Source organism: Phalacrocorax aristotelis, chromosome 4, assembly GCF_949628215.1.
Source record: "Phalacrocorax aristotelis chromosome 4, bGulAri2.1, whole genome shotgun sequence".
Taxonomy (NCBI): domain Eukaryota; kingdom Metazoa; phylum Chordata; class Aves; order Suliformes; family Phalacrocoracidae; genus Phalacrocorax; species Phalacrocorax aristotelis.
In genome coordinates, this window is record NC_134279.1 from 50,896,137 (window position 1) to 50,920,933 (window position 24,797).

General features: G+C 38.8%; 2 protein-coding genes across 12 annotated transcripts in view; one reads left to right on the plus strand and one right to left on the minus strand.

Moving 5' to 3' along the window:
* Positions 1 to 4,983, plus strand: part of MTMR7 (myotubularin related protein 7) — a 50,679-nt gene extending 45,696 nt beyond the window's left edge. For 6 of the 7 annotated variants that reach the window (XM_075091387.1, XM_075091383.1, XM_075091388.1 and 3 more), the window contains 2 exons: positions 1,635 to 1,761; positions 2,221 to 4,983. In XM_075091387.1, coding sequence (XP_074947488.1) covers positions 1,635 to 1,761; positions 2,221 to 2,580 — 487 coding nt within the window. In that variant the 3' untranslated portion in view covers positions 2,581 to 4,983. Of the gene's footprint in view, positions 1 to 1,119; positions 1,274 to 1,634; positions 1,762 to 2,220 lie in introns of those variants that run through there. The other variant, XM_075091390.1, reaches the window with a different exon arrangement.
* Positions 103 to 24,793, minus strand: VPS37A (VPS37A subunit of ESCRT-I). Of its 5 annotated transcripts, XR_012660365.1 has the most exons (13): positions 24,585 to 24,789; positions 20,393 to 20,467; positions 19,430 to 19,544; positions 18,427 to 18,527; positions 17,346 to 17,562; positions 16,212 to 16,282; positions 14,785 to 14,912; positions 14,639 to 14,697; positions 14,480 to 14,548; positions 11,823 to 11,966; positions 11,021 to 11,101; positions 10,840 to 10,907; positions 10,680 to 10,751 (listed from the first exon to the last, which is right to left on the minus strand). XR_012660365.1 is itself a non-coding variant. In XM_075091391.1 (12 exons), the coding sequence occupies exons 1-11, from the start codon at positions 24,701 to 24,703 to the stop codon at positions 11,021 to 11,023; spliced, it is 1,179 nt and encodes a 392-aa protein (XP_074947492.1). In that variant the 5' UTR covers positions 24,704 to 24,789; the 3' UTR covers positions 103 to 2,677. The 5 variants fall into 5 exon arrangements, 4 of the variants coding, with proteins under 4 accessions (XP_074947492.1, XP_074947494.1, XP_074947496.1 ...); XM_075091391.1 differs by lacking the exons at positions 10,680 to 10,751; positions 10,840 to 10,907 and adding an exon at positions 103 to 2,677; XM_075091393.1 differs by lacking the exons at positions 10,680 to 10,751; positions 10,840 to 10,907; positions 24,585 to 24,789 and adding exons at positions 103 to 2,677; positions 23,144 to 23,302.
* Between the last annotated feature and the right edge of the window lie 4 nt (positions 24,794 to 24,797).

Below are 24,797 nucleotides of genomic sequence, written 5' to 3' on the forward strand. Positions count from 1 at the left end.
TGTCCTAATTTCATGGTTACTCACTTCTTCCACTGAGAAATGCTCCTTCAGTTCTGTTCTTATCTGTGGTTTCTAAATTCAAAGTTGCTTCAGCTTCTTCCATTCCAAGATTTTGTGATGTTTATTTGGATCAATTGGTGTCAAAAATAAAAAGGGACATTTCAAGAAATCATACAGTTTCATTGCTAAAACTATTGTTTACTAACACAAAAAGCAGCCTTTCTCCATGTCGTTCTTACACCTCAAAGTATACACAGTAAGTTTTACTTGATAAGTTTTTTTCAAGACGTAACAAAATATAGTAATTTTAGAAACGTTACTATTGACATTCTGACTTGAGTAATTACTTGTGCCATTAATCTTAACTTAAGGAGAACTTAAGGAGAAATTAATGAAAACTGTGATTTAAGTAAAACTAATCAGTTTTTTTCCAGTTGCAAGTAAAAGCACCTGTTAAAAAGTCAATAAATATCCTAAATGACAGAAACTGAAATCTTGCACATTTACTATTCCAGGTCACGTCCACTTTAAAACTATTTAAAAATAGTCATTAATCATATCCTTTAGAATACTGGGATTTATAAAAGAAGTACCAATACTGCAGATCCTCCACTGGATGAGTAATCCTGTTGATTTTAATGGCATTACTTGTGTGTGTGAAGATTTCCAAGCATGAGCTATCAGATGATAAACTTCAGGGGAATGTGACCTAAACAGTATACTGTTGGGGTAGGAATAATAAACCACCAAGGAGCATGCATGTGCTCCAAAAATATCTGTCAGCTACTTGGCTGGACAGCTGCAGCCGAGGGCAGGTCTCTTGGTTATTTAACCTGTCTGGTGAACTAGTTACATACTCGGAGTCTGGCTGCGGCCATGTATTGCCAAGAAGACAGGAGTGCTAGAATGAGACTTACAGTTTGAGTCCTTTCCTCCTGAAAATGAAAAATCAACTCAGCTGTTTAACTAAAGGTTTGTCAAATAATTCCACAGAACAGGAAGAGAACTTGACAATGTATATGCTTCATGCATGTAGGCCAGTTCATAGGCCAGTTCAAAATGTCAGTTTAGATATTAAGAGAACAGGACACCATCCTGATTTTTAACTTTTCTTTACAGGGGAAAAAACCTGTTAAATATCTGCACCTCTTGCCCCAGCCCCAGCCAAAAACAAGCATACAGAACCTCAAAGTTGACTTCATGGGAAGTTAAACAACATTTGAGAACTAGGATTATGAAACACTGTCTTTAACCTCGGCTGTTTTATAGGTACCATTGCTCTGTAGCCCATAGTGTAGAACAAGAAACTAATACAGAAGTAGTTTGTGTTCAGTGAATGACCCTCAGCCATGTGGTCTAAGTCAAAGGTACATTCACCCTCATTTCTGTTGAGTATTAGAATTGGTTCAACCTGTGTACGCCCATAGAGTTGCACCTTCAGGACAGACCCAATGCAAACGAACCACAAATCTTACCAAATGTTCAATGAACTTATGTGTATGCACTCTAATGATGCTTAATCCATGGATGGATCATTTAGGACAACATGTGTCTGAAAAAAAAAAGTGTGTATTTAAGTCTTTTGAGGCCACCTCACCAAATGAAAAAATTGCTGACCTTCCCGTCAATTCCAGGTTCTGGAGTGGTATGTACAACCGCTTTGAAAAGGGGCTCCATCCTCGACAGTCAGTTACTGATTATCTGATGGCAGTGAAGGAAGAAACTCAGCAGCTGGAAGAAGAGCTGGAGGTCTTAGGAGAGGTAATAAACACTTGATCTCGATGTACCAGACTTAACTGATGGTAAATGGAACCCAACTCCATAAACTGCACAGCCCCCTACATACTACATCCTTTTCCGGCATGAGGATGTTCAGCCATCATCTTTGTTCTCACATAAATGACTATGAATGTTTTGCATTTAAGACACAGCTTTGTCTCTTTTGGGATAAAATTTCACCTGTGTTAGTGCACAAGCACTACTCCTGAAAGAAAATTTATCTCTGTAATTCAGAAGGATGCTGTAATTCAGCATTGGTTTGTGATAAACTGTGCACTTCTCATATTCTGTAAATGCAAGTAGGCAGTTTTAAAAGGTGTCAGTTGGGTTGGGCTCTGAATTTAGTTTAGGTTTGGTTTTTTTTTAAAGGGCAAAGACACATAAGAGCATCACTGGGCCCTAAATGTGTCCATGTAATATATACTGTTTCCTTTATTTCAGAGATTGGCGAACCTTCAGAAATCACAATTAAACGATAATAAAGTCAAGAGTAAGCAACAAGACCGAAGCAAGCAGTTAGGGCTTTCTACTTCCAACAACAGCTTAGCTAACACTCCCCAGGAGTATAGCAGTGATCTGAAATCATTCCCATCCCGGAGCCCTTCACAAGGGGATGAAGAAGATTCAGCCCTGATTTTGACACAGGACAACCTGAAAAGCTCTGATCCCGACCTCTCAGCTAACAGTGACCAGGAGTCTGGTGTGGAGGACTTAAGCTGTAGGTCCCCAAGTGGGGGTGGCTGCTTGCCTAGTGAAGACAGCGGCAAGGATTCGGATGAGGCTGTATTTCTGGCGGTCTGAAATACCTTCAAAACAGCAAGGATCCAGATGAAGTTGAGTCTTTCACAGTCTGGAATGACATCTTTTCGTCAGACGAAGAATGGGAGTGGTCTGTGGCCTAAAGAAATAATCCAAAGAAAGGGAACTGTGCAATTGTGTAAGTAAAGTTCTAAGCAGAACAAGCCGTTATTAGTTTTAAGACATAATGCTAAAGAAAGGTAATAGCTACTGTTATATTTAGTTACGCCGATGTGGTATTTGTTTTATCAATGCTGTACATAATTATTTCTTACTTTGTACATTTCCATAATTATTTATTGTACAAAATAATAGTTCTTCTCCAAAGATGTGAAATTCCAAAGTACTCTCTTACACGTAGGGACAAGGTTGAAGATTCATTAGTGTTAGCATTACTGGTGAATCAGTCAAGACTTATTTTTGTAGATTTGCCTTCAGATATATTGTGTATATTCTTCACTCCCCCCCACCCCGCCCCGGGAGGTGTTGAATTTTGAATTCCAACAATTATTTTGCATATTTGCCTACCAGAATTCTTTATGACAAAATAAAACTAATAAATGGATGCACTTGCTTAGGGGACAAATGGAGCTTTATTCCTGCAAAAATATCCTTTAGTAAGCAGCTGCTCCTGCTGCATGTGAATGCATCCCTGTTGTAGTCAGTTCTCAACGAGTGTTGAAAATTCAGAGGTTTCTGTGAGCAAAATTTCAAGGAATACAACAATACTTACACAGCCTTTGAGGTAAAGCATCCCTTTATAATGACAGGTATGTTAGGCAGTACATTGTAGCCTCTCTCTGTTTTGTTTGATTGTTTATAACTTACCCTTGTTTCCAAACCACCTACATAAGATATAAACGTAAAATTTTAAAGGTAATAAAGCCGGAAATTCTCCAGCGTATTTTGATTCCTACTTGAAAATGGTTTATTTGAGTGGGAGTGAGGTACCTGTACAGTAGAGAGAATAGGGAATCCAAAATCACTTATGAAAGCATCGCTCCAAATTCAGAATTAAAGAAAGGTTACACCCATAAAGGAACTGTTATAAAGAATATTTCTTCCAAATTTTATTGCTCAAAATAAACCAACCAAAATCAAGTTGTTTTCTTTTTATCCTCAGACAAAAATTCCATTTTAGTATTTGCCAACCTGAACAGAGCATGGCAATGCTAATTTAAGAAAAAGACTGATTCACCACAACAGGAAGTTTAATCTGATTTGGTTTAAGAATTTTCAGGTTTTAAGAGTAGGAGTAATAGTTTTCATAATCATAGGTTTGGAAATAAATCATTGAAAAAATATTTAAGATTTGGGATGTTCTGAAACTCACTAAAAAAGCTTCCATATCAGGATGAAATTCTTCCAAGTTTTGGTAGTTTTTGGTTTTGGTTTTGATTTTTTTAAAATTAAACCAAGCAGTTAACAATATAATTCATACGACTGCTCTTACCTGCTTGGAGACAAAGTGGTATTGAACTCTAGTAAAGCAAAGCAGTAGTAATGGAAGTTTACTTTGATTGCATTTCTTACTACTCCTTCAAATACAGATTTAGAGGCAGATTTAAATTATATAAATATACCTTGATTTAGAAACTTTAGATTTTGTTATTCAGTCTGCTTTTACAGAGTGGCTTTTCATTCTGTTCTATGAACTTATGTTATTAAAAATGAGTAGGTAAACTTCAGTATTATTAATATCCTCTTAAGCCAGCTGCTGTCTTTGAAAAAATAATTCCATTCCTAACAGCAAGATTTATCTTAATGTTACACTGGAAAGGCCAGATCCTCAATTTGATAAATCACTGTAGCTCAAATGAAATAAATACAGCTATAATTTATACTCTCTTGAGAATCTGGCCTTCTGTTTTTTAATCTTTATGAATTTTTAATGAATTAAAGCCCTGATTTTAATTGTACTTTTAAAAAATATTTCTTATTTTGAACATAGCCTGTAAAATTTATGGTATTAAAGGAGATTTTGAATGGGTTTTCTCAAACTAAAGAAACATGCTGCAAAGTCAGCAATGAAAACAAAACACAGATATTCTGCCTGAGTTTGAAAATGGGCAATATCGTTGCACATCTTTAAAATGTAAAATTGCATATGATGGTATTGTGCCCTGTTAGACATGCCTAGAAATAAATGCAGAACAGCAATATATGCAAATTCAAAGCACCATCTTCACGTCGCTTATGCAACCCCTTGTAACTAGCTTTACAACTAAAACGGTAACCTATTAACATTTTATATTAAGCCTTTATTGAGCAGCCCTCTGTGATGTGTCTTTCAGTCCTTGGAATTTTGCATTAGCTACTACTGTTTTCATTGCAATGTATGTATTTGTGGCATTATTAGCCTGCTGAGAAACACTTTCAAATAAACACTTAGGTCATTTAGTGTTACATTATTTCACACCAGCAAATGAAACAAGGGATTTTTCTATCTTCCCTACTTCGATACTTGAATCCAGTAAGTTTAAGCTGTGGAGGAACCTACAACTAAGCTAAGAAAACTGAGGCTCTTGCCAATTGAGCTAATTATACAGGAGCATGTTATACCCCTTACTTATTTTTTTTTATTCCGGGAACATGACACAAAAAGGATGAGAAAGCCACACTATGAACTACAATGATTTCTTGTAGCCTTGTGGGGATCTCCCCTCTGCTGCAAATCCTTGCAAGTTTGGCATAGCTTACTGTAATTTGACATAGGGCACACAGGAATGTAACTGAACTGCTGGAAAGAAAGGATTAGAAGAGCATTATAGATTTCTGTGGTGTAGTTTTAGCCTTACTAGGTTCAGGGCATTCTTTAGTATGAAAAGTGTGCATCTAAAGGACACTGAAGGTAATGGGATCAAACAGCTGTTTTTATCTACAAAAGATCACCAGCTAAAGAACAGAAAGAAAACATATTCACTAGCTGCTTTTATTGGTGGCTCTATACAAGACACAGACAAAGGTGGTAAACTGGTGATGGCTTCTGAAAAGCTGACAAATAAAATTAAAAAGTTGTAGGGCACAACTCAGACTGAAGGATATCATTAAAAGTAAGGACATAAAAAGAAAAGTAAAAGGATAGAGCCAGGGAAGGAAAGCTCTTTGTAAAATTGGCAGTAAGTCAGGGAACTACATTCTCTGAAGACGGGGCAAGCCAGAGCACTGGTTTACACAGCATGGCAGATGTCTGATGACACAAGCTAATAACAGGTAAAACCCAGCACCAAGGAGGTAGCCTTTGCAATGAAGGTAAGCATTCTGTCACTGTTGATCAGCTAACTTGATGCTTTTATGCGGACGCTGCCCTGATCTGCAGAGAGCCCTCAACGTTATCACAAACATCATAGTTGAGGCACCAGGCTGCTTCTGCACGTAGGCTGTTGGTTGAGTGTAGCTTTTAGGTTGTCTCATCACCCTCACGCTCTGTAGTGCAGAGACAGGCAAACACCAGAGTGACTGAAAAACCCTCCAAGGACAGGTAAGTGACTGACAATTCATTTGGGAAGGGAGGAACAAGCAGTGGAGTAGGTCAACTTATCACAGCAATAAGACTAGTCAAAAATCTGCCAAAGATCTCGGGCCAAGAGTACAGCAAATCCCGAATTTAGGGAGGCCAGAAACATTGCCAGAGAGTAGGGCGATGAGAAGGAAAGGTAAAATAAGCATTCAACTTTACTTACATTATTTAAATTGACAGTAAAGCACCTGGAACCAGCAAATTAAATCATGTCAAATCTTAAAATAAGATTTAGTGGTCTTTCAATATAAATCACGCTGGAAAGAAGCTAATGAAACCTTATAGGTCCACCAGAGTCACTGTGACTGAATTCAAGCAAGGACTCATTTTTAAGTCTGCTGGTTGCCAAGGTTGTTGAGATTAATTTATTCTGTTTCCAAAGACTAAAGAACACAGTGCTTTATGTTAAGATATTCCTTATTATTGATATACAAGCTTTCGCTGTAGCTTATTACTACATATAAATTTGATCTCTACAGGTATCTGACCAAAAAAAGGCATTTACAAAAGCAGTAGCCAGAGATGCAATATGGGTTTTCAAAGCCCATTTTAGTGAAGGTGGCTCCAGGAATTACTGCTGTTGAAAGGGTTAAACATAACAGTTCAGATCACACAGAGATTAAAAGTTTGTCCTTGAGGCGCTTACTGCATGCTTCCAACACAATTCTGTATCCACCCAACATTCCTCCAATGCCCAACTCTCGCTGTAAGTTAGACAATTACAAGATATATTAAAAAAATCCCAAAACCTTTATTTGTAAGTTTAACACAGTACAGCATTTACTGTTCAGAATAATGTACAGAATAAGGCTGTGATAACTGACTTCACTTTGTTGCCAGAGTTTTAATTCAGTTTTACCTGAAGGTCTCTTGAACTGCTCTTTTAGAAAGATTTATTCTAGTGTTTGAAGAGGGTAGTAAGAACTTGGACTGAAACAAGACTAAAAGATTTGTAACGTCCACATTTGGTCAAGGTCTGAAGTGGCAAAGCTGCGGGAACACGTACAGAGCAAACAACAGAACTATAGTAATCATTAGATACTGCTTAGAACTAACTTAGAGTCCCTTGCTTGTAGTGGTGGCTAGCACAGCTGTATGTATCTGACAATCCTGTCTTTCAAAAAGATTAGCATGTCAAATGCACCGTGAAATACAGAAAAACTTTAAGCCCCAGCAGAATGTACCATTAATACCAGCTGTATACAAGATCACCCTAAAATGAAACCTACTTAATTTCAAATTTACATTTTAAAATAATTTCTCTGGTCTGCCATAACATGAGTTACAGTTGCTATATGGAGAATTCAGTACTGTATTTAAATAGTCACTTGACTCAGGGAGAACCAAAAGGCCAAAATTCAGCTATAGAAAACATTTAGCAGTAAGATCAGATGTTAAAATCAGGCAAAACCCAGACTCAATTAGCTGTTTCAATACGGAATGCACCCTCACACACTCCCAAACTACTGCAACACCAGAGTCAAGCCACCTCCTTACTCTTGCATCTTGCTCATTCATTTCACTTCTCCACTTCTCACCATGAGCATGACACAGCACAAGGATCTCCAGAAACAAGTCACTCTGTGTAGCCTATTATTCCAGATTGCTTAAGAGCTCACTTGACACATTTCAAAAGATTTTAGCGTATGCATCTAACAGTATCTGCCATTCTCTTACTCTTCACAGGTAATTTTTTAAAGCTGGATTTACACCTACATGCCACATTTCAGCAAAATAAGGAAAGGGGTGTGCTTAACAGTGAACTACCAGCGTGCTACAAGCCAAAGAACCTAACTTGGACAGAGTTACCAGTGTTCTACTAAGTCTTCTGCTGAAAGTATGAAGATTACCTATAAGTAAAATGTTTGCATTGACACAACCAGTGTAGGACTAAAAGAAAAGAAAAAAACCCAAACCAGCTGCAGGTTGGCTTGTCCTTTAAGGGCCAGAAACAGGCTGGCCAGCTACCTGTAGCTAACCCAGTACAGTTGAATACAGTGTCTTCTGTGCTTCTTTTCTAGAGTATGGATTTGCAACTGCAGAAGGGGCTAATAAATAGGGGAAACAAATCCTAAGAATAGGAACAAAAATGTGAGAGAGACTAAAAAGGGAGAAAAGACCTTAAACTGAACAAGAAACACTGTACTAAGAACTTGCATTGAGCAGTGATGTTTCCTTCTAGATTCTCCTCCATTATCATCAGAAGGATTCCATGGAGAAGTCCTGAATTTGTAAATTTGCTCACAAAAAATAACTTAAGGGGAAAAGCTGAAGTGTTGAGAACTTATACTAGCTTGGGAAGCAAACCCCCTGAAGGTGACCCGGCTAGAGAGTTCAGTCACAGTACAGCACCATAATTCACTACCTAACATTCGACAGGAGGAGGCAGATGAGGGCAGAAGTCTGTCATTCCATGCCGTTACAAAAACAAAGAAAGAAGATACTAGCCCAGCTTGGGAAGAACACTGGGTGTTTGGTCAGTTGTTCCTTTCTCAGCTTACAAGGAAGAAACAACAAAAAAAAGCAGCCCTGTACAGGATTGTATGTCTAGGCTTTAAGCTCGTTAACTAGATACTCAGAGAAAGATCCAAACCAACCTGTACACTCAGCACAAAAATAGACTGAGTTTGCCAAGAAGGTAACACTGATGACTTAAATCTAACTCTCCTCCAGGGCTGCAGAAATCCCACTACTTAGACACCCAAGTTCAGAACCACTGGGAAAACTGTGCGATCTCATTTTTCATTAGGGCTTTAGTTAGCACATTAGCAGAAGTGCTATATCAATACAGAAGCAGTATTATGCACTGTCAGTAGAAATTTTTTTTTTTTGCAAGAAAATACTCTAAAATTATTGCTTAACCATGGCACTTACAACCTGTTTATTTTTTCAGGCACCTAACTATCATCTTTGATTTGGACCATAGTTCTATTTGCTTGGTATATGTAATCTCAGAATCTGGACCAGCTTTACAAAGAAAAATCCCAAATACCAGTGAATAGTTTACTCACCCTGAAAGGCAGGAGTTGAGACAGACAACCACAGAACTGTAAAGTATGACAGGGCTGAGACTAAAGCCCCATTTGAAGATTCACTAGCCTGTGGAACAGACTTCTTGCACTTACGTGATTTTCTTAACTCCAAATTTACTTACTTTTCTCCAACTCAGGAGAAATACCTTATTGCATTTTGCTCAAAAAGCATTGAGTTTAGGACTGACTGAAGATTAGTGATACAGAAGAGAACTCACTTGGACTGAGGTGCTTTAGTCTGAGACTTGAATCTGTGATGTCCTGTGACCCTATCTAGGTAACGCAGAGGCAGTGTCTTGGCTAAGAGGTTTATCTCCAGACTGCCTCCTGACAAGAAAGAAGCAGGATTCCTGGTAGATTACTTAATCAGTGCTTTATCTTATTTATCTCTAAGAACTGTACAATTCCATCTGTTCTTCTGGAACTTGACTTTCTCCATGAAAACCTAGTAGACTGGTAAGATTAAGAAGAAGAATGTGTCTTTTTGCAAGAGCAAGAGAGAACATAAATGCATGTATTTAGGGGTTGTATTTTTCCCCTATAGAATACTGCATGTGGTCCCATCCATTTAACCAGATATATACCCCCATCCTAAAAAAGATCAGCTCACCAGAGGCAAGATTTAGTGATTAAAGGGCAGAATTAAGTCTCGCTTCCAAATTCTATCACTGACCTTAACATAATACACTACGCAACTCCAGCCAAATCAGTCTCTTTGCTCCTTAAAATTAGGAAAAAATAACGGCTACTTCACAAAGAACTTCAGAACTAGTTGTTGTAAAGTGCTTTTGAGCTTCTCACATGAGGAATGTATTCATATTGCATAAAACAGAAACCGGGAGGTGACCTGATTATTTTTCCTTTAAGTAAAAACAAATATGAAAATGAAATTGTTAGATTAAAATTGTGTTTAATTACAGTGGTAGGTACCAAGCCAGTCCTGAAATCAAGTGCATTGGTGCTACTGAGCAACGTACCACATCTATGCAGAAATCATTTACGTTATTTCGATTCCAATAAAATTTTTCCCAACATATCCTTTGCTTAATCCAAATCTACTTATCCAAAACACCATACAGGCTATACTCAGTTTTGTATTATTACTTAAAAGTAAAAAACTTGTTCTTAAAGATTTTGGCTTCAAGAAAAGACAGCTTATGAATCCACTGACAATCTCAAATGATGCACTTCTGTTTCCAAAGCCCTATCCCCATTTATCTCAAACTCTTCACAGATCAAGCCAAATCTATGTTTAAAGTTCAAAATACAAAAAGATATGAATTATGTTTTTATAAAAATGTAAAAAGCTAGTCAAAATTACATGTTTAGATATTTAATCTCTGAAGAATGGCATATAGCAGCAGGAACTTAAATATAATAAGAACTATCAACAATAAATACAAGAAATTAGTGCAAAGATTGCAATAGAAGGATTCTTGAGTACAATGAGAATATAAAGAGACATTCTAATTTGTACAAAACCCATCCCAACTCTGTATACAATCTCTTCTATAAATACAACCACATAAGATGAAATGCTTATTTGCAAATAATAGTTATTAAAAAGTGTGCTTTATTGGGTTTTTCTCTCGCTCTCTTGGCAGGTGTAGTTTGCAGGAAGTCTGTAAAGACAAATTTCCATAATTAGATATTTTTAACTTCTCCAGAAGTTATGTTTTAAATACAACTAACAACAGGTGCAGCGCATACTTGATTTCCACAGAAAGCATTGGTAGAACACTCAGGATTGCAACAAATCCATTTGCAGGTAACAATTTCTAAGTGTGTGACAGTGAGGGAAATTGTTAAAAAAAAAACACCAAGAAAGAAAAAAAAACCAAAACGAAACCACCAAAAAACGTTCACCACAAGTATTAAAAAAGCAGTTTACCTATAGCGGAGCATGAAATTGGCTGTGCATTGCTATTGCCTGTTGAAGTTTTTCTTCTTTGGCTCGTCTACAGTGGCAAAGCTACAAAACAAGACATAGGAAGAGTGAATTCTGAAAGGAATTTTTTATAATGCATACTACAGTTTCTCTTCAATGATTTAGCTACTTTGCAGGCTCTTTAAAAACAGGAAAACCCTGTGAACCACCTCCCTTCCGAGCTTCAGGCTGAACAACTGTCTAGATTGGTAACATTATTCCATCCACAACTACTTACAAGAGAATTGTTTCCCATCTTATGAAACACATTTATTAGGCATCTTAAAAGAAAGGTACACTACCTGGTAAGTTGCTCTTGTCGCAGCATGAGCAAGAACGGTGGTTTTTTGAACCTCCGTTACTTATTTGGCAATAGCCAGCAACTGAATAATTAGTGTAAGAAGTTGAATAAATTAAGGTTGCTTAATATAACATGTCATTCTATGTTGACTTGCCAAATTTAGAACTCTCCATGTGGCTATTTTCCCTATATCCTATATAGATAGTGGCACAAAAGCATCTGCAACAACACAGGACTAGCGTCTCATGCAGGAGACCTTTGCACTCCTGCCTTTAAAGTATATGCCTTCAGAATGCAGATTATGTTCTAAATAGACTGAAGCCACTTCTTAGGGATATATTTTTCTTTTGCTGGACCTTCCTAAAGCACTGTTCTGTATCACAGGACTGCTCAAACTCCACGTCTTACATTTATTCACTATGTGGTGTTTATCTCTCAGATTAGAATGACTTGCATATTACATACCGTTCTCTTTTCCATGAAACTACTAAGAAAGTCATCTATTTCTGTTTTGCCTTCCAAGAAGTCTTCTGCAATAATGTCAGATTCTTCTTCAGCTTCATGAGCAGCTACTTTAAGTCTGGCTTGCAGAGCACTTGGACTGCAACTCTAAGAAAATAAAAACTCCTATGTAATATTAAACTGTCCATCAAAACCTACATTTCCAAGAAGAAAGATAAACAACTATATAAATATGGGATATGTGAATAGAGCATTATTATTACATAAAAGCCTCAGTGACCAGATGAAGCTTCATCTCCAAGTAACAGCATAACTTGTTAAATTAGAAAGGATTCAATGTGAGAAGAGTGTTGCTAGTTTAGGTCTTGATTCACAATCATTCTCACAAACATATAAAGCTTTTCAACTTTTATGCTACACTGTAGAAAGCACCCAACTTGGAAACCTGACAGGTTCTTGAGTGCATAGCTTCTGAGTAGAACTAGCATTGCAAGTGTCTTCAATAAATAGGGTCTGCTTTTGAAACTCAAAGTCAGTAGCGAACCTGAGAAGTATAAAAAGGTAAAAAAGATCATAGAATCGTTAAGGTTGGAAAAGACCCTTAAGATCATCGAGTCCAACTGCTAACCTGTCACTGCCAAGTCCACCACTAAACCGTATCCTCAAGCACCATGTCTACCTTTCTTTTAAATACCCTCCAGGGATGGAGACTCCACCACCTCCCTGGGCAGCCTGTTCCAATGCCTGACAACCCTTTTGGTGAAGAAGTTTTTCCTAATATCCAACCTAAACTTCCCCTGGCGCAGTTTGAGGCCATTTCCTCTCGTCCTATTGCTTCTTACTAGGGAGATCGACCCCCGCCTTGCTACAACCTCCTTTTAGGTAGTTTGTAGAGAGCAATAAGGTCTCCCCTTCTCCAGACTAAACAACCCCAGCTCCCTCAACGGCTCCTCGTAAGACTTGTTCTCTAGACCCTTCACCAACTTCACTGCCCTTCTCTGGACATGCTCCAGCACCTCGATGTCCTTCTTGTAGTGAGGGGCCCAAAACTGCACACAGTACTCGAGGTGTGGCCTCACCAGATCTTACTGTTCAGCTTTTAAAAACCCTTGAAATGACTGTGGAGAGGAAGACAGGTGAAGAAAAAGCACGTACTCAAGAAGTAGACAGGCTGCTAATCTAAACAAATATACTGGTTCTTCTGTTCTTACAAACCTCAAACCTTATTTCTTCTTACTGCATGTAACTGCACCATTTTTCCTCTAATACGTTTAGACAGTTAGCCAGAACATGATTCATGTGTTCAGTAGGAGTCTCTAGAGAGCCAGAACTGCAAACTTAAGAAATGTATAGATTTTAGATGCTTGGACTACCCTTCATCTATCCGATGAAAAATATTTTACTTACGTACTGTAAAACTGCAATATATTCAGAAATTTCCTATTAAATTGATCTTCTACAAAATAAGGAGAGTTTGCTCTAATAAAAGATCACTAAAATTCACCCACAGTACAAGTAAAAAGACTTCTGGAACTTTGAAGGAGAGATAGCAGTAGATACCAGGTAATGCACAGTGAACATCAATCTATGGAGATACAGCACATGTGGAAAAACAGTACAACAATCCAGCTGCAACTCCCCAACTCTCAGCCTCCTAACCACCATTAAATTGAATCAGCAAATCTAACTTAGAAAAGGTAATACAACACTGGCGTATTATGTCCTGTTCTTAAGTGGTCTCTTACGGAAATAGAGAGTTTCTCAATGCCAACTCCCTCTGCCCCACTTTAAAGCCAACTTACATCACACAGAATGGAGGCCTTAGGAGTCAGGCTACCCTGACTTTCAAGTGAGGAAACATTTAATTCATTTAGAACACCAATGAAATCATTCAGTTTGCTGTCACCTAACTTTCTACTTGCTATTTTGTATTTTGTTACTTTTTGAGCATTTTGAAATTCAGGTACTATGCAAGTTATTTTGATGGACTGTTGTATTCTCAGGTGACGTGTCTTGCAAATGCTGAAGATTTCAGTGTAGAAATTGTTTTATGAGAAGCTACATCTTTTAATACATATCCTGGTAAATATACTAAGAAATTCTCTTCCTTCCCCAAATTGCTTTCTGAAGTAATGACTTTACCCTATTTGCACTTTATAATATGCAAAGATTGACAGCAGATATAATAGGTTGCCCAAAGTAAGCATACCCAGTGAATCACAGAATTTAAATTTCTGAAGCAATGGTTTTAATCATTTTCATCTAGTACAGTTTTACAAGCTCATTATGTTGAAGGGGTACCATTAATTAAACAAGCCTTATTTAAAAATCATTCTATTCTTAGAACAGGTTTGACCCAGGATTGTACTTAAGAACAGCTCTAAATGGTCCTCACACTCCCTCGTTCCAACTTTGGTTCTATTGTAGCATTAAAAAACCCCCACCCAACAAAAAAAAAACCAAACCATCAGTGCAATTGTAACACTGTTTTGCTTTCAAATTATTTGGTACTTCATCCCATTTTGTTTCATACTTGACATGAATCTGTTTCAAATGAAAATCGGAGTTTAACCAGAATATTCTTTATGGATAAAGATACAAATCAAAACTTCAGTTTTACTGAAGTATTCTTAAAGGATAACATGATATAGAGATTATACCTCACTAAGTTCATGCTGTCTTTGCATCTTTTTTTCAAAGGCTGCTTTCATCTGTGTGAGCTGCTCATACTGGAAGGAAGAAGAAAAAGAATGTTTTCGCCCTGAAAAAAACAGAATGTTACAACTAATATTTCTGAAAAAAATTTTATGTTCACTTACTTTATCCAACACTGTCTGTCTTTTTGCCTCGAGACTAGGCTCCAGCAACAAGTTTTTTTCTGTAAAATAAAGGCACTATTACTACTTTTTTTAAAGGATTCAGTTCACAGACCATAGCCACTGATGCTAATGTTTTGACATCTTACTTGCCAGCTCTTCAATGCTTTTCACTAACTCATCTCTATCAGTAATGACTTGCTTCAGTTGTGGTAGAGTCACAAACTGTTCCAGTAACACTTCCTCTTGCTCATTCATATTGGTCAGCTGCGATATACTATATTGAAACAGAAAGAAAGGATATTTAAAGCTAACAGTAAATATTACATGTAGAGTTACTAATTTCTGCCAAAGTCAAAAGTCTGAGGCATTTATTGGGACTTTACCGATACATGACACTTAACCACAACTTATGTTTCCCCTTTCTCCTGGATTGTGAGCTCTACTATCGGCAGCAGCCAGCTTAAAAAGCAGTGTGTTAAGAAGTCTCTCTTATTTCAAGCCTTATTTCCTGTAGTGATTTTTAATCACCTACACCCAATAGAGCTACTCAGAACAGCTGCAATACCATTTGTGATTTAACTCAACTACCACCAGAAGAATAATGGAATTTTAATCCGTTCTTCTTGGAAGGACCAAATTTGATTAGAATGTTTTGTTTAAACAAACAAATTACACTTCCCCCCCAACCCCCCTAACTTTCTGCTACATAATAAGGGTGCCACTAGAACTTACAGCTGATTTAGCTAAATTAAGCAGGCTCTTAAGAAGGTGTCAAGGGAAACAAAAACACCCCCAAAATCCTTCTTGCCAAGGGTCTTTTTCGTTTTGAAAGGACAGAGTTTTCAATCACTAAACTATGACACTACCTTAAAGTTGTGAGATCCGAAGAAAACCAATTTCCTAAGACCCTTTCAGAACTAATAGCTAATTTGTAATCTATTCAATCCCAGATAACTGATCAAGGAGGCTGTCTCATTAGATCTGAGCAAATTGCTGGAAACAATAACTAATAAAATTTTTTTGAATTGTTAGAAGATATGCTTTTGATGGAAATATTTGTGTAATCTGTGTATGAAGTATTTAGATATGGAAGTGATTTGCACTGGGACAGCTGGCGCATTTACCACCTGATTTATCTAAGCCACCCCCTGCACATGCTGAGCTGCTCACAAAGTAGTCCATTTGTGAACTGGTCTCAAGTCCATTTTCCTGTCCCCTTTCCTCCTTCAAAAGTTACACTGTTGTATTAGTAGAAATCAAGCCCCTGGTGAGGTTCAAGAAAACAGCAGAACACTGATAGGTAGGAAAAGTGAAAATAAATGCTCTTCTTCCTGGTGCTGAATCCCAAAGTATTGTTCCTGCGGAGAAAAACCTAAACAAACAGCACATCTGAATACAAGGCTAGCTTACTTTCTGAATCTACAATTTTGGTAAGTGGTAGTTCTCCAATTTAAAATTTCTACAAAAAAAACTTTCAGTGATATATACAGACTTCTGACAAAAATCAGATACAGACCAGCAGTAATTGCCTTTTAATGACTATGGAAAGTTTTGCTACCTTCTCAAAATTTACCTTAGTTCTGAGAGTTCTGGAAACGTATCAGGAACGTCAGGCATCTTGTAAGTAAATCCATTCTGGCGAACCTAATTGAAAGTTTAGAAATGCTTGGTAGATTTTTGAAAAGCAGTTTTAAAGAGCAATCTTGATATTTAACTTGATTAGTCCAAAACCAGAGATGAATATTTGCCAGCAACAAGAAAAGCAGTAAGAAGCAGTGGCACTAGTCTCTGAAAAGAAGATGGCTCAATTCAACCACAGCAACAAAATACTTAGAGATGTTTGGGGTGGCATGTCATAAAATATGAGTCAATTTTGGAGGAAAATAATTCTGTCTTGCTATGTTGTCCATTTGACAACAGGTGGATGACCCAGGAAACACAGAGGAGAAATACAACTCAGGGAAGTGAGAACAAAGAAAGAGATTGACATTTTCATCTCTTGCATGTGGCTTTTAAAGCTATAGTCCCTTGGGGAAAAAAGCTGTTAGACAAAAAAAGTCAGTCTTCACAGAAGGTAGAAATTTTAAATTCTACAAAAGCAGAAAAGTGTCTTCCAAAATGAAGAAAGCTTTTGTTTCTAAAGACAAGATCTGATAAAAGACTAAACATTTAGATATGAAGTGTTTGGAGGACATGAAAAAAAATCCTTCCAGAGTGCATCAGTGAGAGGGAGTTTGTGAGTACACACATACAAGATGTAGGAAGAGAAGCTTTCTGAAGCATGAGACTGAGAAAGAAATACTCTACACATTAAGCCTTGAGACTGCACACTGTTCCCACCTGATAGGTTCCGGGCACAAAATCCTACATAGAGAAAAGGATCTCATTTTCTATGGCTGGAGAAACAGTCACAGCTGCAGTACTGGGGAGTGCAGCTCCAAAAAAAAAAAAGTATATTCAAAGATATTTAGCATAACACTAGTTTCACTGACTCAGAAAGACAAACTTGTTGCTCTGACTTCAAGTTTGTTCTAAAAAACTTTTCATCAAAGCCAGAACAACAGTTTCATTTTCCTAACACCAGCAAAACAATGAAGTGCGGTCACTCAGACTGTTCCCTTGAGTTTTGTGGCAATACCCTGTGTGCCCTTGAGGGAACTTATACCCAGTGTCTGATAGCTTAAGCAGCAAAACCCGGTGCACAGACCTGAAGCACTGCTTCTGCAGTTGGAACAGGCAGTGGCAGATCAGCAATCAAGCTGTAAGAGGGAGCAGCAGGCTTGTCTGTAGTGTAGCTTGAAGAAACTGATTCAGCAACGGGCACGGCCGCCATTGTTCTATTTGTTTCTTGAGGTGGGTATGGAGGAAGAAATGGAAACCCCTGAGGAGCATAAGGAGGCATTCCAGCTGGTTTGTTGAAAAGGCTAAAAACAAGGGAAAAAAACATGACCATGAGCAACCAACTGCTTACAGCACATTTCTTATAATTGGAGTTGTAATTACTAGACCACATACAAGACATGAGACTGAATTTTTAAAAGACCATAAACTTAGCATTTTCTGTTCCCATTTACTTCCAATGTACTTAAGTCTACTTTATGTCTTATACTGCAACATAATACACAACTCCATTCAACTATATTCCTGTAGAGCAGCCAAATATACACTCACACTCTTAAATGTAAGAAAACTAATTGTCAAAAATTTATAAGAGCATAAATTTAAATTGTTTCCATGTAAAAGTCCTGAGAAATATATCTGTGTCATACATGAGTTCTTATTTACAGTATAGTAATTCACAGCTTGGGCAACACACACGATTACTTCTAAATAATGTGATTTTTTTTTTAAATTCACAGTTGTACTGATAAAGCCATAATGTCTCAGATCACTTTTGCCTATTTAATACAATTATTTAAACTGCACAATTTCTGTTGCAGAGTTATGCAGAGATTATGAACAGAATGTGAAGAAACACAACTGCTCAGATCATGATCTATAGCAAATCCAAGATTTCATCTGATAATATAAACATTTATTCATTTTCACGAAAGCGTAAATTATATCAGCACGTTGATACAGTAACTCCAATGAAATCTAGCCTTTCTTCTCAAAACAATCACGCCATCAAGCATGCACTTGAAATTGTGCAAGGGCAGAGAATCTGTGTCTCACAATGCATACACTATACATTCTTGTTCCTGCCCCCCTATACTTGGTTTCATCTCTTTAAAAAAAAATGTACATTAATACACATAGTGCCGTTCATCATGTTTACAGATACTTACTATGGAAATGATGTTGAGCTAGGAGCCAGAACTGGAGGATTCTTCCAAAACTCATCCAGTAAACTTTGAATAATTTTTCCAAGATCTGAATGCATTGTAAACTGGTAAAAACAAAACAAAACCTCAAAAAATTTAAAGCAGCAAGATGCAGAAGAATATTTTTTCCTGGAATCCAACAGTTCCAAAATATGCTGAACTTGACTATTTATTATACCCACACAGTCATGCGGTAAACTATTTCAGAGACATATCAGCTTATGTAAACCGTGTTTACACAAGCTCCAAATAAAGTGATAAAGCCACCCAGAACTGAACAGAAATTACAAGTCTTCTCTATATTGCATTATCAATGGAGAATCAATCAAGTATAACATTTCTGATGAACAACCAAAAAAAAACCCCACCTTAGTTCCCACGTTACATTTGGGGAAAAAAAATTAAATTAAAAAAAAAATACCAAGATTTAGGTTTGAGAAAAAGCATAATTCATTGCATTCTGAAAAAGTCATAACTCAACCCCACCCCACCCCGCAGAAAACCTACCACATCCTTGTTGGCAGAGAAAAAGCAAAAAACCCGCAACATAATAAAATCCTGCATATTACAGCTAAAACCTTTACATCTTTCTAAAAGGATTAGGGTAGAAAGAACTATGTTACACAACAGTCTTAACACACCCTTCTCCCTTATTTGGAACAGCTGTAGAGAAACAAGAACTGTACTATTGGTACTAACAAGAAAAATGATAGGAACTTTCTCAGCCTTCATAACTTAAAATAGTTTTAGATACACGGAATACTGAACACAGTAACGGTAGCAATAAAAGAATAAATAGTAGCATACTGAACACTACTGAATTTTCATTTTCAGACCCCTCAAAATATAGTATGAGAGGGATTAGGATCGGTACCAGTCTTTTTTACCGGAAGTATTAGCAATAATTTGACATGTATTAAAATTGCTATTAACAGTAGAGATATGTGAAGTTACAAATTATACGTACATTACTTATTAATGGACCAGTCACATATACTCCCTGCTTGTCCATTAAATGATGTCTCACAGGTGGGAAAACACTGATGACTGGTTTTTCCTGAGGAAACTGTGGTGGAAGCAAGCTGCAAATACAAGAATAATTATTACTACAGCTACATCCCACAATCAAGTTTGCATAAGAAGGCTTCTCATGCAAAGAAAAAGTACTATTAATTACATAAACTTACTTTTCTGTGAGAAGAGTTATGGAGAAATACAGAGCGAGGCACACAAGAGGATTACTCAGTTACAAAACTAGAAGTCAGACAGATGATAATGCTAGACTTCCACAGAACTGAAGAGAGCATTTACTAGACAAAATTGTAGTGTAACAATGAAGCAATTATGTCCACGGACAAAGAAAAAGCTGTAGCATAATAAGAATATTTTCTAATATAAATGTTATTACTACAAAGACAATGCAGCATGATCTGCAGGAATATCAGGCAAGTTGTCAGGCTAAAGTAATAAAAAACTTGTGGCTAGAATACCATCAATATTTGCCAGAGCAAACGCACCCCCCAAAGTAAATTCATAGGAAATGTTACAACCAATCACTGAAGTTACGATCCAGAAGCTTCAGTGGGGTAAGAGTTAGTACTAGAAGTTACAGTAGATTAGTTAATTACTAATTAAGTTTATTTTAATTCGTAGGGGATTCAAAGTCATCAGAAACTCTCAAGCGTTTTCTCCTACTCATCTTCAACTAAAAACACGCGGGTATCTTAGGAGCTCAGCACAGCAAAACACAGGTTTGCTTTCAGCTGAGCATCTGCATCTGGTACAGAACTACTTTCACTCATATCACTACAACTACTAATGCAAATCCAGGTTATAGTTCCTGAAATTAGTTATGAGATGGGAGCCATTTCTGTTCCAATACTACCTTTTTTGAGAACGTTTTTATTTTGCAAAATGTGCATGTACTTACATGTTAATATTAATTGTCAGGTTGTTTACAGTGAATGGCAGTCGATACTCCACATCTTTCTGAATTTCTGCAATGCTGTCAAAGAATAAATTGTTAGCACCCAATTCATGGTCAATATAACAGCCTAAAGTCTAAAAAAAGACATGACCTTAGACCTTTTTGTGCTTAGTTTAGTCTTGAAAAGCCTTGTAAGAATAAAATTGAAAATGCTGGAATACATTAATATGCTTCAGAATGTTATACTGAATATTAAGATTACTGGAAAAAATAGGGGATTCAACTTCTAAACCTCATACATGGTGAGAAACAATGGAAATACAGGCAGAGAAATCATGCTACCCACGGATCTGACAAGAACCTCAATGTATTTTTCTCCACTTACTGGCTTAAGACATCACATTAGTGATTTTTTTTTTTATATACTGATTTTTATCTCATAAAACATCTACTTTGCCAAGGTGTTATACCTGGTCACTAGTAAGTATTGCTCTGCAACACTTCCTACAGATTAATATTTAATATTACATTACACTGGGCCTTCTTCCTTAATAGATTAGCTTACTATTTAATAGTCACTTTTCCCACGTGAACCAAGTTCTAGGCACTTGCACAGATTTTTTTCAAGAATTATCTAGAGAAGAGCTACTTGCAAGAATGTAAAGCTCTGTTATCCAGTGGCACTCAAGACACAGACCCCCCCTGAAAGCATCGAGTGAAGAAGCATGTCTAATGAAATCTGGTAAGACTGAATCCAAATTTGCTCCTCCTGTAACTAGTAAGTTACCGAGAAAAATCTTTAAATCAGCTGCATTAATATGAAGTTGATTACAACACTCAAAGCACTCTACAACTTGCATGCACAGCAAGACTGTTTTGTAAGATGGCATCCCAAAGAACGCGGAGGAGGAGGAGGAGAAGACTTAGCTCAGCAGCAGAATTTCCAGACAACATCAACATATTTAAGATGGGACTGGGAGAGAAAGGAGGGCAGAAAAACAGCTTCAACTTATAATGCCTCAGTCAAAACAAACTTAAGAAGGAGACTGATTCCTCTTCCACTTATTTTTCCTGCCTGCAACTTGTTAATAACTTTCACAGAATCACAGGTTGGAAGGGACATCAGGGATCATCTAGTCCAACCTTTCTAGGAAGAGCAGAGTCTAAATAAGATGGCCCAGCGCCCTGTCCAGACGACTCTTAAAGGTGTCCAACATGGCCGAGTCAACCACTTCCCTGGGGAGATTATTCCAATGGGTGACTGTCCTCACTGTGAAAAATTTTCCTCTGGTGTCCAATTGGAATCTCCCCAAGAGCAACTTGTGTCCATTCCTCCTTGTCCCCTTGTCCTTTTCTTCTCCCTCACCTCTCTAAGGCTCTCTGATAAAAGGAGGGAACACAGCTCAAACTGGGAATAACCGCAGCTGGATTCCCAGAAGCGTCTTTGCACCCAACTTCAGAAATGCCCCTCCATCCACGGCCAGGTATGCTCACTTACTTCCTCAAAAAAACCCAAAACACATTACCTGCACATGTGTGTTAAGTGTAGTGCTGGGAGTATTTTGTATCATTCCAAAGCATTATTTGCACATAGAATTTAACACGCTAGTTTACAGAGCTTCTGGAATAAATGGAGTACGACACCAACCTAGCTATGCACCCTGCTTTCTGCAGCCGGACCTTATTCCTCTCACAGACAATTTGCTATCTGCTCCTTCCCTGTGAAATCATATGCTGTTTAAAAAACTATCAGGCTTCCCCAGCACAGGAGGATTCAAATCAGAGTTTAGGGCTCTAAAACACATTGAAATCACCACCTCCTCACTCTTAACTGAAGGATTCTCCCTGGAATCTCTCATACACATTCCTGCCCTGTAATCATCTGTCACGCGTTTTAATAGCCTGCTACAAAATCCTTTTGAGAAGGGCATATAATTATGCTCCACTCACATGCACAACCTACAGGAACTGGGGAGGGAGAACAGGGAAAGAGAAACGAGAAATCCAGAATCAAATCAAGCTGTCCAAACTGTTATAACCTCCTTTAAGAAAACCCTGAACCGATAAACTCAGTTGTCCCATCCCCAAGTGGGAATGGGTACACCGGAAAAATAGTGCATTCTTAACTTTGTTTGGGCAATAGCAAACATAAGAAAACTGGTTTTTGAACACAAAAACTTTATTTTGAGCTCCTAACCTGTGAGGGATCCTGAAAAGGAAGACTAGCTACTCTAATGAAATTAAGATCACCTATACCTGGGCTTTTATTAGCTACGAAGACTAACCAAGCTTACCCAACTTAAGTAACTACACCATGCCAAGAATTTTATTTTGAGCATTTCAGTAATGAACAGCTGGGATACACAAAAATTAATGACAAAGTACACTTATCAGACAAAACAAACATTAGAATAGCATTTATTTAATCATTGCTTAGGAAACACTGTTGTGATGCTTGATGCATATTCCTGTCCTACAGATCTGTGCTGTTGAGGAGTCCATAAGCGAGCACAAAAAAAACCTTTGTACTTTTGAAAATTTGCACCAACTCCGCAAATCTTTTTAGAAGCACAGAATTTGAGGCACAGTTATTCAGATTTATTCAGTAACAAGTATCCCTCATGAAAACTGTATGCTCTGCCAGAACTTACGCCTCTGCTTGCCTATTTTTTGGGGGGGATGTACACCTATCCTCAAGAGAGATTAGGCAGGCCAGATTACATTGCTGAAAAGTTACATCTGAGCAGTTACCACCTCTCCACCCCTCATCTCCACTCCTGGCTGCAGGGTCCATTCCTTCTCTGCATACATGTGAACCCGTGGCTGCACAAACAGGTAAATAAACCAGTCCAGCAAGCCGACCTCGACAAAAACCGATCTTCCTTTTTGAGGACTTAGAATAAGCTCATCTCCCTTGTAGAGAAAAAAAAAAAAGGGTAGAAATAAAAGGCTAAGTAAGGCCAGTGCAACAAAAACTTCCTGTGAGGTAAGCTGCTGCGTACTCACAGAGACAGCTCCTTGGAGAAGTGAGCCATCTTTCAAAAATATTTGCGAAATTGGCTCTGAACAGATTTAAGTTTAAGCAAGCAACAACACTTACCAATGCCGTCATACTTATGCTTCCTGTGTGACAGTCCAAAAGATTAGGGTAGTGAGCAAACTGCAGTTACAAAACTTGGAAATACAATCAGTTTCTCTTTCACTCCTAGCCTCAGTCTGACGAAATAGAAAATACTATTTTCTCTTTTCCTGGATCGTTTTTGGAGTCTTCCATCATACTACTTCAACAGACTCCTAAGAAGGAGGAACGCCTAGGTGTTCACAGAAAACATACTTGAAACGTACAAAACGTGGATCTCCTTTTAGAAAGATGAACACCTATTTTTAGCTAAATTATATATATATTATATAATTTGACTAAAATTTAGGCAAAACTGATCAGCATACTGACAAGCCCGCATATCTCAGGATAAAGGGAGGTGTTTTGCTGCTGACCAAGAAAAAAACACCCGCCTCTGGTGAGCATCTGAACAAAACAAGTTGCTAAGGAGCAGCCGGTTATTAACAAGTCAGCACCGTACCTCAGAAAAACAGTTTGTGGAGCCCGCAGGGCTGCCGTGCCACCGCCGGTAAGCCCTCCGCCACGCACAGCTCCTTTATACGGTGTGTTTTACTCTTAACTTTTGAAGAGCCGGGCTCCTGCAGCCACTTTACAGAGAGCTTTATCCCAACACACGCAAGCTGCGTCTCTCCCTAGACTTTAAAGCCCATTAGATCATTCAACTGACTGTCCGGCCGAGCCGCACCGACAGTCCGCCCAGCCCCCCCGACCCGCCTGTCGGTCTCCCACTGCAGCCTCCCCTCCCTCCCCTACAGCGGCTTCTCCCCACCGTGGGCCTGCTGCGCCCCGCCGTCCCCCTGCCCGCCCACCCGCACCCGACCCCGGCGTCGCGCCGGGACCCTTCGCCCGCCGCCGGAACGCCCTGACGGCCCGTTTGCCACGGCCAAGGGCGGGAGGGCGTGACGCGGCCGGGCCTCGCGGGGAGGGGGCGTGGGGGAATCACGTCCCCGGGCGTGCGTGCAGGGACACGCGGCACCTTTCCGGGACGCGCTCCCGCGGGGGCGCCGGGCCGGGCCCGGCCCGGGCGGTACAGGACGGACGGATAAACGATCCCCCCCACCCGCGGCCACTCACGAGGCGTGGGCGCCGCGCAGGGACTCGATCTGCCGCTGCTTCTGCTGCTGGAGAGTGGTACGGGCGGGCAGGGGCGCGGCGGAGCCGCCGCCCTTGGTGAGGGGGAACAGCCAGTTCATCCTCCCCGCGGCGGCGGCGGCGGCGGCGGCACCGGCGCCACACCCCACCCACCCCGCACCGGCCCCGTGCCCTGGCGCCTGCGCGCAGCGCCCG

What these genes read in the sequence shown, in the direction of transcription:
- VPS37A (XM_075091391.1), bottom strand. Translation starts at nt 24,703, where the DNA reads ATGAACTGGCTGTTCCCCCTCACCAAGGGCGGCGGCTCCGCCGCGCCC. An exon ending in GACAGCATGAACTTAGTGAG is followed by an intron (nt 11,967 to 14,479) that starts GTATAATCTCTA and finishes TTATTTTCTTAG; the next exon opens with AGTTGCAGTCCAAGTGCTCT. An exon ending in GTTTCATGGAAAAGAGAACG is followed by an intron (nt 11,102 to 11,822) that starts GTATGTAATATG and finishes CTTGTTTTGTAG; the next exon opens with CTTTGCCACTGTAGACGAGC.